General features: G+C 41.2%; 1 protein-coding gene and 1 non-coding gene across 3 annotated transcripts; one reads left to right on the forward strand and one right to left on the reverse strand.

The window, feature by feature from the left end:
• Positions 1 to 157: 157 nt before the first annotated feature.
• sf1 (splicing factor 1) lies at positions 158 to 12,011 on the forward strand. Of its 2 annotated transcripts, none has more exons than XM_037758646.1 (12): positions 158 to 549; positions 2,052 to 2,183; positions 3,980 to 4,055; positions 6,702 to 6,854; positions 7,405 to 7,494; positions 7,599 to 7,782; positions 7,918 to 8,033; positions 8,153 to 8,260; positions 8,354 to 8,549; positions 8,631 to 8,847; positions 9,123 to 9,287; positions 10,721 to 12,011. In XM_037758646.1, the coding sequence occupies exons 1-12, from the start codon at positions 273 to 275 to the stop codon at positions 11,047 to 11,049; spliced, it is 2,043 nt and encodes a 680-aa protein (XP_037614574.1). In that variant the 5' UTR covers positions 158 to 272; the 3' UTR covers positions 11,050 to 12,011. The 2 variants fall into 2 exon arrangements, with proteins under 2 accessions (XP_037614574.1, XP_037614573.1); XM_037758645.1 differs by having other exon boundaries at positions 159 to 549; positions 8,628 to 8,847.
• Positions 12,012 to 13,272: 1,261 nt separating this feature from the next.
• On the reverse strand, positions 13,273 to 13,346 carry trnai-aau. Its single transcript has one exon. It is a non-coding gene; the product is annotated as a tRNA-Ile (tRNA).
• Between the last annotated feature and the right edge of the window lie 144 nt (positions 13,347 to 13,490).

Below are 13,490 nucleotides of genomic sequence, written 5' to 3' on the forward strand. Positions count from 1 at the left end.
GGTAGAAACATAAGGGTGATTGATTGTATAAGAACCAATCAGCTTTCAGAATGAGGATGACGTCGCCCAATAGAAAACGACCTATGGGGAGGGGCGGGGCTTAATCTGACCAATAGGAATGCTTTAAACTATAACGGATCATCCCCCTCCCAACGGCCATGGAATCATCCTTTGTGGTTTTCCGTTGGGCGCCATTTTGATTAAAGTGATGTGAAGGAGGACTGTTATTTCTTCCATTGTTTCTGTATTTAAACTCGTTTATACCTGAGGAAATGGCTACGGGCGCAAACGCAACTCCTTTAGGGAAGTTGCACCCGAGTATCGGCGCTAAGCGAGGCTTTGACGCCGGGCCCGGAGCTGCTGGAAACGGCCTGATGCCGACGCCCGGTCCTCCCGCTGCCTTCCCTCCGTCCTTACAGACCTTCCAGCCGCCGATGCCCAGCGCCACGTTCCCGCAACCGCAGATACAGTTCAACCCCGGTGCGGGGGCAGGTTTTGCGGCGCAGGTTCCACAGCAACCGGCTGCAGGAGGCGGGATGGCCAAACCAGGTGAGTTTATAACGCGCTTAAAGAGGCTGGAAATGCGGACAGCGTTAAAGCTAGGGAGCTAATGTGGCTAACTAGCATGGAGCTAAAGGCCCCGCTCAAAGCCTCGAGCTGACGCCAAATGGAGACAGACAAGCTAATGCTAGTTAGCAGAGACGTGTTAGCTAGTGGCTAACGGTAGCTTACGGTTATCCTCTTCCAGTGTTGGAGTTTGCTCACATGGCACAACACAAAGCGCCCGGGTCAGTCCTTCATGCTGGTAGCCATCAGGCTCCACAACCAAGACTGACCCCCATATGAGAACTATGAGGACCACTGGCGCACTTTACACATCCTATACACTATACATCTTATACACTATACATCCTATATACACTTACTTTACACTTTACACTTACTTTACACTATACATCCTATACACTTACTTTACACTACACATCCTATACACTTACTTTACACTATACATCCTATATACACTTACTTTACCCTATACACTTACTTTACACTACACACTTACTTTACACTATACACTTACTTTACACTATACACTTACTTTACACTATACATCCTATATGCACTTACTTTACACTATACATCCTATATACCACTTACTTTTCACTATACACCCCATATAACACTTACTTTACACTATACATCCCATATAACACTTACTTTACACTATACATCCTATATACCACTTACTTTTCACTATACACCCCATATAACACTTACTTTACACCACACATCCTATATACACATATTTTACACTATACATCCTATATACACTTACTTTACACTATACATCCTATATACCACTTATTTTACACTATACATCCTATATACACTTACTTTACACTATACATACTATATACCACTTACTTTACACTATAAATTCAATATACCACTTACTTTACACTAAATTGAAATAAAAATACATTTTCAAAGACGTATAGCATGAAAACGATTGGCCAAAGTGAAAAAATTATATGGCCGGAAATTTAACAATTGTTAGTGGAAAAATAATGTTACAGTTCCTTCTTGACTACTGTGGAAACAGAAGTTTGACCAAAAAAAACTTTTTTTTTCTACCCTTGAGTTGAGTGTTTACATTTTGCTTTTTATATTATTATTTATTTTTTAATCAAACCAATTGTTTATAGGATCTCAGTTTCATTATTATGTAATGAAAAACAGTGTTTCAATCTTGGAGTCAACGTTATTTTGTTATTGAACTCATTTTACATAAAACCTAACTTTAGTTTTGTAAATCATGTCAAGAGCTTAACGGTAGTTGGCCAAATGGAGACATTTGGCTTTTAAAAAATCAGGGTATTCCTATATTTAGTCTAGCTTCTTGTGGCTACCTATGGGTCGTCACCTCTTTCCTTTTCCTGTTGATAAGCAAGATCATGTTGAGTGGTGCTTTAATTTATCTACATCCCCGTTAACGTCACACATCTAAGCTACAACCAACATGGATAATATCCCATCGTTTCTCTCGGTAGATTTCGGTCTGAAGAAATCAAGGAAGAAGAGTCGATGGAGCAGCGAGACGCCTGATCAGAAGACAGTCATACCGGGCATGCCCACTGTTATTCCTCCTGGACTGACCCGGGACCAGGAGAGAGCCTATATAGGTAAATATTTAATTAAAATAAAGAAGTCAGTCTTTTAATAACTAAAGATGCCATATTATTGTAATATATAAATGTTTAATAATGTCTTATTAATTACATCTGTTTGAGGTTCTAGTTTTCTTACATGGTGCATACCAATATTAATTTTACATTTATGTCCCGTTTGCTGAATTCCCAACAGTTAGAGCTCTTTAAAGACACCCACTAGACGCATTACTAACTTTAAAACTTTCAATCATAATTCCAATGTATTTGACAGTGATATTACTATGTTGCACAAAATGGGAAAATGTCTAATTTTGCTCCAACTGTTGAGACAAAGCAATCATTTCCAATGAGCAATGATTATAACTTGATGATATAAAGTGTTAATTAAGGTTATTTCTCTTTTAATGGACGAAATGTGGTTCTGCTGTGGCAACTGTCTCTGTGGTCTTATGGTTTGCATACCATTGGGCACCCATTAGCAAGAAGAGTTTGAGATAGATGATTAAACACCACTGCTTGCTGATATCTGTCCTGAGCTGCAGGTCACTTCTCACCCGTCTTGCTTGATCCCCTACACATCATCAGTATTGTTCCTGTGCATGGAGGCGTTACTCATAATGTCCTAACATGCCAAAGTGTGCTTCTGTTTATATTGGTCAAAGTGTGAGCAATGCTGCTTCAATGGCAAATTGATCCAACAGATTTAAATTAATCAACCAGTTGATTTAGTGGGCATTGCAAAATGTGAAACACTTGATCGCTGTTATTGTGCTCTTAGTTTGGCCTGTAACAACAACAAAAAACATGTGAAACAAATTGTTTTAACCACAAATGCCTTCCAGCAGCAGTGTAGCACCAACAAACTGCCTTCACAGGCCCTCAACAGGGTGTTCTGAAGCAGAAACGTCCTTTTTTTTCAATAACTGACATCGTTATTGATTCTGTTCACTCATTGGTAATGGTTGTTCTTCCTTGGTATGTAAACATTCATTTGTGCCCACCTTCTGTTGGTCACACTTCTCGTTTCCTTTGCTCATTCAGTAGATCCCCTAAAACAATCCAAGGGAAGCGTTTTTAAGATGAAATTGCTGTGAACCACAACTCACAGGGCCTGTATTCATCTCTATAATCCAGAGTAATTGTTTCAGTGACCAGTGAATCTCTGTGTTTGGGGGGTATTTCATTACAGCTTTCATTATGTGCATGGGACGACTGATTGATTTATTTTTTCATTGCCTTCTAAATGTAATTTTGTCTCTGTCACTGCTGCCCCTCAGTGTTTGATCTGTGGAGTGCAAAGAGTGACTACAATCACCTTTTTTTGTTATTGAAAACGTGCAAAAGAAATAGACCAATCAGTGATTTTTAGACCTGATGTGTCCTTAAAATGCCAAAGCCGTTAAACACAATATGCAGTATGTGAAGAAAAACACCACATAGGTTTGAAATATTAATGCTTTGGCAGGCATTTTTAGGAATCAAGGTCTAGACATTTACTGATATGTTGCCCTGTTTAATCATTGTCATAGAAAAGGTTAGTCTGGTTTATGCTAATGTAAATGACCTCTAGAACATATTGGGTAATGTTTTTCTGCTGTCCTCAGATATGAGTAAGTGGTTTCATGCTTTAGAGTCTTACCAGATGTACATTTGATCTCCCTTTATTTTTAACAGACTCACCATTTGTCTTTACCTCAGTAATGTTTGAGACAGTGCTCTAATGTGCAGAGCGTTGTCTCTCTGATGTTGTTGTGTTAACCACATTTCTCTCCATCCTTGTTTTTCTTTCCTAACCTGAATTCTTCCAGTCCAACTGCAGATTGAAGACCTGACTCGTAAACTGCGTACAGGAGACCTGGGAATCCCTGTTAACCCTGAGGACAGGTCGGAAAAAGATTAAACCCATGAACAGTAACATTTTCTCTACCTTCTTGACTTTTGGAAGACAAATGTTGATTTTCAGTATATGTGTGGTTGTTAGGCTAAATCTCAGATTCCATAGTAGTGTTAGCTGGCAGATGTAGAGTTTAGTTAGCTAACTCCAAAGTCAAGGGCAACATTGTTTAAAATGTTTTGTAGTGCTAGAGGAGAATTGATCTACATTAATATATTTATAAAGCTCTCAGACTACTCCCCATTCCATCACCAGTAAGCATACATTATTGTGTATTTACTGGTAGCTTTTGCAGTTTTTACATTTATGGATAGCTTATTCTGAATTGGTAATTGTACATTTTATACATAGGTCTATTCAAATAATTTATGTGAAGTAAAGATAAGTAGGGTTACCTAAATTGGGACATCATAATGACATCAATTTTAAAATGTGGAGTGCAACAATTTTACCCTATTGATTTTATATTAAAAAAAATGTAGATCATCTCTAGTAATATAGCTGTTTTTGAAATCAGATATATGCATATATTTTTTTCCCCAAGACAATGAGACTGTTTGCAATTACATCTAAATACTCTTTTTTTCAATTTATGAAATTGAAATAATTTTAAATTAAATTGAATTAGAAATATTTCATGAAACGATTGGCCAAAGTAAAAACTTATATGGCGGGACATTTGGAGCAATTAGATGTCAGTGAAAACAATTCAATTATTTATTTTTTAATCAAACTAATTGTTTATAGGATCTCAGTTTCATTATTATGTAATGAAAAACAGTGTTTCAATCTTGGATAAAAAAAAACAACAAATAACTGAATAGCAAATAGTTTTGTAGGGGATAGTGTGTAGTGGAAGGGACGGGGGGTTATGAATGCTCTACATAGGTCAATGTAAGCTGAGTTGAGATTTATTTCAGCTGAGACAGTTTAGCAAACCACTTCCAGAACAAAGATAACTCTTGAATATTTGCATCTTTTTATCGGATTATTTCTCATCTTACTTGCCAGTTAAGTGGAGTTGTTTAGCCTTCTAGTATTTATGCATCATGGTTTCACCCACTGCTTGTTCTATGTGTCTGATGTAGAGTGCTATGTGAATATATGAATACATATATGATGCATAATGTATAAAGGTTTTCCTCTGAAACAGGTTTGGGTCAAAACACCTTACTCTATGTAAATGATTTTTTTTTTTAGCATTGAGTACTTCATATCTTGTTAGTATTCCACTTGAAATCGTTCAGATGAATTGGCTCTTTTGGAAAAGTTAGTTGGTACCCAAAGGCTCACACAAGTCCCATCAATTGACATTGCCTTTCCTGACTTTTTTTCACTTACTGGATATTCTATAACTTTTTTGCCAGTGATGATTGAGCTCGTGGCCTGTAGCCTTCACGATAACATACCAGTGATCAATAGGTTTTGGTCTAGACTCAACAAAGGATTTGTCATCTCTGGTTTTTCCCGTAATGTGGCTTTAAACATTTCCACCCAGGGGGAAAGGGGCATGTTCCAGTTTCCCCTCTGGACTCTTGAGATCTGGATGAAAACTGCCAGAATTGTATGTGGTCTGGAAAAGCAGTGGCCAGCTTATAACATAGTTTCCATAAGGGTCTGTTCCCACAGGACGTGGCTCACTCTCAAGAGTGTGTGAAGTTGACCTTTGTTAGCTAGAGTCCCTGTCGCCTGTACACTGTATAGAGTTTCTCTTCATAATCAGACATCTCCACAGCAACCAAAAAGTTGATTGCAGAGCTGCAGCACTCTTATAAATCCGTCCCCAGTCTAATGTGACAGAACCAGCTGGGGGTGTTTCAGGTTGTCACCGTTGGAAGTTTGAAGCTTAAAAGGAAAAACCTATTTTTTTCCCCCTCACTCCTCACATCACATGAACACAAATGTGGCTCTCTGTTGGGAGAGCATAGGAAAAGGTGGATATCTAATCTTAATTCCTTTTCTCTAACCCAAATTACCCCACATCAACCTAACCCTTTTTCAAGCACAGAGCCTCCTTAACGCAGCAACACAGGTTTTCAGCATCCAAGGGGAGGTACGGACCTCTTCCGCCACGCCAACACCAAGCAACTCTCAAAGCCAGCGTTTCTGCTTAGGATTGCGAATTTTGCTTTGGTTTCTTTTTCTTACCTCCCAACTTTCCTTTCTTGTAGGCCAACAATCCTGTATGCAGGTTTAGTTATGGCCATGTCATTGTTTTATTCTTTGTGGTTGATACCCCTCCAGTGTATTGGGTTAATTACCACTAAACAGCTTTGGTTGCCCCCTTTTTTTTTTACCCTGAATTGTATGAAAGAATGGACTCTAGCCTTTGAAATGTCAGTGCAGAGTTCCTAAATAATTTTCTTTTCGTTTTGAGTTTGCTCTTGCACTGGCCATAAGTCTCATAGTCTATCTGAGAATTCTCTCAGTAGATCCAAATTTCCAAAACTGTTTTTTAAATTTAACATTGTTTCTAAGACATGTCAGTAACCCTTGATTGAAAAATTCCTAATGAAGATTTGAAATTCTTAAAGTCTTAGTTAGCTGTAGGGAGCCTGTGTGATTGTTAATGACAGAGCTCCACTTCTAGAAAGGTATCGATGATGTCTTTCTTGTCTTTTGTCTGCCGTTTTCAGGTCTCCCTCTCCGGAGCCCATCTACAACAGCGAGGGCAAGAGGTTAAACACCCGCGAGTATCGCACACGAAAGAAGATCGAGGAGGAGCGTCACTCCCTCATCACTGAGATGGTTGGACTCAACCCTGACTTCAAGCCTCCTGCTGACTACAAGTACGATTTGTTTTCCACATTTTTTGGCTAAAGACACAGTCTGTGTTAATATAACTTGTATAATAAAGGGCACATTTTCTCAGTGTTGTGACCACAGACTGTTCCATGAGGTCCATGCAAGTTGTAAAATGATGATGCAATAGTCTGAAATTCTACAAATTAGTTGGAGAGGTGATCATTTTTTTGAGTTATGCTTTTTGTTTGATACAGACTGGCAGGCTTGTGCTGGCAAAATGTGATTGAAATCAATAACAATATCTGAAGTTTTTCACTACCAAATGGCATAAAAATGATAATGTACCCTGGTGTAGCCTTTTAATTACATCAGAAAATTGAAAATTCAGTGGAAGCACAAGCAAATCTTCAAAAGGTTCACATTAGGGGGAATATCCAGGTTACTGGTTAAGTTCCTGTAGTGGTAAAGGGCTGATGGTGTTAATATATAAAGGTCTATATGGTGGAATAATAGTTATAATAGTTTTTTTTTAGGAGAATCAGAAAGCTGTTCATTGCTCCTAGTAAATGTTAATCTTGTATTTCTTTCCCACAGGCCTCCAGCCACCAGAGTCAACGACAAAGTTATGATCCCCCAAGATGAATACCCTGAAATCAACTTTGTTGGTCTGCTAATCGGGCCACGGTAAATTAGACTTAATGTTACCATCATACTGCATTTTTTTTTAACAACCATTGGAGTTGAAAGTGAGCTTAACTTCTCGCTTTTTCCCTGTTCTGTTTTACCAGTGGTAATACGCTGAAGAACATTGAGAAGGAGTGCTGTGCCAAGATCATGATCCGGGGTAAAGGTTCTGTGAAGGAGGGGAAGGTCGGCCGAAAGGATGGACAGATGCTGCCGGGGGAAGATGAGCCTCTGCATGCCCTGGTCACCGCCAACACAATGGAGAACGTCAAGAAAGCTGTGGAGCAGGTTAGATCGCCTCAACTGTTTCCATGTATCATATACTCCTATTAGATGTCACAACTTGTGTACACAACTGTATTCATTGTGCCTATGGGACTGTACATTATGTATAGTAAATGAATGCTGAATTTGTGTCCACAGATTCGCAACATTCTGAAGCAAGGCATTGAGACACCTGAGGATCAGAATGACCTACGAAAGATGCAGCTAAGGGAGCTGGCCAGACTCAATGGCACACTGAGGGAAGACGACAACAGGTCAGTGGTGGAGATTTATGCACTTTTCAGTATTGGAGATCATTGGTGATGAATGTATGGGCACTGGAGAGGGGGACTTTAGGAAACTGAAGACAGAATGTGCCTGTTTGTCTCTGTAGGATCCTTCGTCCTTGGCAGAACTCTGAGCCCCGCAGCATCACCAACACCACCCTCTGTACCAAGTGTGGTGGAGCAGGCCACATCTCCTCTGACTGCAAATACACCAGGTGACGATCATTTGATCAATTCACAAAATGTAAAACTGAAAGTCCAATTTGTTTATGTAGTGTTACAAATCTTTTGTGTTGTGCTTTGTGTAGCTCATTCGCTGCCCACAGAGCGACAGGTGGCGAGCCTCCTCAGTCAGCCCAGGACAAGGCTCGTATGGACAAGGAGTATCTGTCCCTGATGGCTGAGCTAGGGGAGGCTCCGGTCCCCCAATCTGGCGGAGGACACTCCAGCAACCAGGGAGGAGGGCAGCGGTCCTCAGGACAAAACAACAACCAGCCCCCACCGGTTAGTTGGCAGCACACATGATTCCATACTGCTGTTAGTGTAGAAAAGTGTGTTAAAGTGGTGACTGTTTGTGTGCAGCAGAACCGGCCTCCTTGGATGAACTCTGGCCATAATGAGAGCAGGAGCTACCATAGCATGCATGGAGCGCCTGGTGGAGGACACCACAGCTACCCTCCCCCCATGCCCAACATGGGAGGGCCCCCTATGCCCCCCAACCCCAATGGCCTGCCTCCCCCCTGGATGCAGCCCCCTCCACCTCCCATGGGCCAGGCTCCAGGACCTCACGGACACCCCATGGGTAAGAGCTGACATTTATGGGTTTGGGGAGTTTTAACGGTATTAACATTACAGGAATAAACATCCCTTCAAGCCCTGGAAAAGTCTTGAAATGCCACGGAGGAGAGCGACCTTGTAATGAAAACAGTCTGATGCAGAAACTCCTTTTTTATATCAGTGTTGCATTTACTTAAAAGCTCATCAGTTTATTATAAATGATTGAAATCTGCAACAAAACCAACTTGTCCATGTGTTGTATACCAAGGAGAATAAACTGAACTGTTGGTTTCCTTGTAGGTCTGCTGCCACCTCCAATGGGCATGATGCCACCTCCACCTCCTCCCCCTAGCAACCAGCCGCCTCCTCCCCCTTCTGGACCCCTGCCACCATGGCAACAGCAGGCTCCACCTCCCCCTCCCACCAGCAGCATGGCAACCAGTACACCGCTGCCCTGGCAACAGAGTAAGACCACACAAAAACTGTATTTGAAACAATTCTTTCATTCTCTACTCAATATACACAGTTCTGTGTATATTGTAAAACCAGTTTATACACTACTCAATTCATTTTTACTTTTATTTGCACTGTATTGTTGGATACCAACTCCACTTTATAGGCAATAATTACTTTTACTTAACATTGTGACAACCCTACAAAATGTCTGAAACCGTGTTTGTGCTTTTCACTATGCAGTACAGATATGTTTTTTCTGTTTGAAGTGCTGCCCATTGTATTAGGCGCTGACTATTTGAGTGACCCAAATACCAAACAGAGTTTGAGTCAGGAGAATAATAGGCTGTTATAGACCGGTTTCAGTGCAACGTCATCACAGAGCTGCTCGCGCAGCTAGGGAGTAGAAAACACTGCATGTCTAGCAGAGCCAAGCTCTAAAGCAGAGATGACGAGGAGGTGTTGTGCAGTAAACGGCACCAACCGCAGAACAGATGGATTGAAAATGTTAATATTCCCCGAAGATCACATGACTTTGCTAAAAACAGAAGGAGATTATAGATCCAGGCCTGATGGGCAAATGCATTCCAGTCATGCAGCGGATGGTCATGGCGAGCTGTCATGCTCCACAGATTGATAAAAATGAACTGATCAACAACAGGGTGATCGACCCACACTCTAAGGAAATATTTATATATATATTTAGCAACTACGCTGTAAAACTTAAAAGTGATGCAAGACGTCCTTATGGCTCTAAATTGCTGTAATGTTGCGAGACTACGGTAGGGGAAAGCTCACTCCGGTATGCCTTAATGTTACGTTTTGTATGCTAATATGTCTGGTAGTCTACCGGGGCAGCCGCTCCTCCTCCCCCACGGTCACAACAACAACAAGCTAATGTTAGCTAACGTTTGTTTAAATTTGATAGTAACTTTTGGTGTTACGTTTCTGACTGAGAGACAACTTTAGCTAGCAACCAGCAACACGCTATATATTAGAGAGCCGTCAGGGGTCTAAAGTTAATGTTCACCTGCCCGAACACAAAGAGCTGCTGTGTGACTGGTTGTCTCCAGTTTTATATTAACGTTCTACCTGCTGATGAATTGCTGAGGAAAAAGTTGAACAGGGTCAGTTACCATAACTAAATCTGGTTATGGTAACTACAAATCCTCATTTATGTGTTTTTGCATACATTAAAGCTTCCATAATCCTCTGCTCAAATCAGATGACATTCACACATTTAGAGAAGATGGCCTGTTATGTCCAGTGATGCAGTTCCGTATGGTTATGTAGGCAAATGGTTTGATATGAACACAAGCATGGAGCCACATATCACAATAGTGATCTATCAATGAAGTGATGATTTGGTGTGTGTGTTGTAGTGTGAACATATTGATGACGGTAAAGAGTTAACCTCCAACTGCCCCCCCCTCCTTCCCCTGCAGATACCACCACCACCACGTCCAGCAGCGGCACCCTGCCTCCATGGCAGCAGCCCCAACAGCCTGCGGCCTCCGCAGCCCAGCCCCCACCCCCCATGGGAACCCCATCCATGGTGCCACCTCCGCCCGGCGTCCAGCCCCCGTTGCCCCCCGGTGCCCCTCCTCCTCCCCCTCCACCACCTCCAGGCTCAACCGGCATGATGTACGCCCCGCCGCCGCCCCCACCACCCATGGACCCTTCCAACTTCGTCACCATGATGGGGATGGGGGTACCGGGCATGCCCCCCTTTGGCATGCCTCCCGCCCCTCCACCTCCTCCACCCCAGAATTAACCCGGCCACAGAAGAATCGTCCAACAAGAGTCTCCACCCTGCAGCACATTGTGAATGTGCGCTCACAGAAAAGATATAACCAGTGCTTTATTTTTTATTGATCCTTGATATTGTGGAGACATCTCTGAAACGATGAAAGGTTGTGTTAGTTCAATTTGTAAAGTTGCGTAACTTTAGTACATGAGTTATTTTTTTCCTGTTTTTAAAAGTTTGTGTTAACACAAAGCTCCTTGTGTGCATACAAACACCGTTGCTCTCGGACAACATGATCTGCATTGCTCCCGTAGTTTGTCACGTTACTTGTATACCAAATAAACTGCTCAAGATAGTTTAATTTCACAACAGTCTCATCGCTTCAAACGTTCAATTCAGACCTTAACACTTAACTATTATTGGATTTAATATATTGAAGTTCAACTTGCATGATCCACTGTAAACGACTCACTCACAAATTTATACTCCTGTCATGTTCCCTGTGTTGGCTTTGAGTTGAATAAGATTAATATTTTTGTAATAACGAGATGTGAAGTGTATCTTAGTTCTGTCAGAAAACCTTTTTGTAGTACTGTCTCAGATTGTTTTCCAGAAATTCCCAGGGTTTTAATTGTTTTTTCTTTTGTTACTTGCCTGCGTCTCAGTTGTGACATTGAGTTTGAAAGAGGGGAATTAGATGCTGCGATCTGCCGTCTTCTGACCCCCCCTGCACTACTTGAATGCTGAGAATCTGATATATCCTTGTTTTTCTGCATCTCTTTCTGCTCTGATAAGACGCTGTGTGGAGTGTTTGTGTTGCTTCTGCAAGGACTAAAGATATCAGTTTTGTCCCTCTCGAGTTATTAGACAACAAATATGTTAGTTTTACTGTCTCTGGAATCCCTCTTTTGTGTTATGGCGCTAGCCTGAATGAAAAGCTGTTGAAATCTTGCTTGGTTTAGCATTAAACTGATCCATTTCACATTCTTGTCTTTGAGTACAGACTGGATTCTCCTTTCATGGTTGTGTGACCCTCAGTGTCTGAATGCTTGCAAAGTCTTTTTTTTTTTATGAGGCAAGTCCCTTTTGGCTGCCTCATTGAAATGTGTTACATAACCCCGTTTTGTCATGGGTGTCCGCCGCCTCACAAGCTCTCTAGGAAGTCTGCACTTAAAGTGACAGTAGGCTGAATGTTTTTTGGCATCATTGGGCAAAAGTTCCACAATAACCTTTCAGCGTATTGTAATTCAAGTGTTCTGAGAGAAAAGTAGTCTTCTGCACCTCCTCATGGCTCTGTTTTCAGGCTTTAAAAAAAACATCTCCCCTCAAATGTTTTCAGAAACATCTTGCAGTGTACTGTTTGACTGTAAAATGAGAAAGTTTGCTCCAGCTGGTGGGCGGTGCTTGGTATTTCCTCAACCGATTTGCCGGGGCACAAACTTTCTCATTTTACAGCTAAACAGTACACTACAAAATGTTAAAGACAACATTTGAGGAGAGAAATAGGCATTACAGTAACAGAATATTGATTCATATTTGATCAGCGCTGCCTAGTTTGACCGTTTGATCGGAGTTCGCGAGTGATTGACAGCTGCTCAGAGAAGGCAAGGCTCCAGATCAGCTCTGATTGGTTGTTTTCCTCCGGTCAGTGAAATCTTGCAGATACCATTGGGAGCACCGGAGGACACCGGAGAGGCATGATTTTTTTCAGATTACCTGTCTCGTGCACTACTGTCAGGATAAAGTAACCATTTTATAAAAAAATATATATATATTTAAATCATATTTGCTCCAATCTATCTGCCTACTTTGGCTTTAATGTCTGAATACTTCAGTCAAGTCTGCAGACAAGTCAGGCAACAAGTATTTTATGTTCTAAAAGATGAAATGTCAATTCAGCAGCTCCGGGAGAAATAATTGGATTTGACAAAATATCAAACTCAAGGTTCATTTGGTAGCTTTTTTTCCCGCACTTTCAACTGCATCTTATGGTTTTAATGAAATGGAGTTGTTGGAATATGGAGGTTATAGTCTGAGTAAAATCATCTGAACTCGAGGTACTCTTACATTTCCTACAGCCTTCAATCACATCCCAAGGTCTTCCTCAGCGAATGGTGTTTGCTCAGTTTAAAAACTTTATGATATTGGTCATGTTCACACAGGTACATGCAGGAAATGTGTCTCATCCTAAGCACTTACCTTGCTCAAGGACATTTTGACAGTAGGAGTTGCAATGCATAAAAATGTCAGTGGCCAGTACGGGTATCGAACCCGCGACCTTCGCGTTATTAGCACGACGCTCTAACCAACTGAGCTAACCGGCCAGCTGTCAGAGTACCACATGTTACTAGAATTTACTAGACTCATGACTTGACAAAAGTTCTATATTTGGGTCATTTGAAAACAGAAAACTGTCAACTGAGTCTGTGAGATGTGGTTGAAAGCCCAAGAAAAAAAAAAACTAGTAA

This window comes from Sebastes umbrosus, chromosome 22, assembly GCF_015220745.1.
Source record: "Sebastes umbrosus isolate fSebUmb1 chromosome 22, fSebUmb1.pri, whole genome shotgun sequence".
Lineage (NCBI taxonomy): Eukaryota > Metazoa > Chordata > Actinopteri > Perciformes > Sebastidae > Sebastes > Sebastes umbrosus.

Excerpts from the sequence above, each read along its gene's own strand:
- sf1 (XM_037758645.1), top strand. The coding sequence starts at position 273 with ATGGCTACGGGCGCAAACGCAACTCCTTTAGGGAAGTTGCACCCGAGT. Across the intron at positions 4,056-6,701 it reads CCTGTTAACCCTGAGGACAG|GTCTCCCTCTCCGGAGCCCA; the intron begins GTCGGAAAAAGA and ends TGCCGTTTTCAG. Across the intron at positions 8,848-9,122 it reads ACCTCACGGACACCCCATGG|GTCTGCTGCCACCTCCAATG; the intron begins GTAAGAGCTGAC and ends GTTTCCTTGTAG.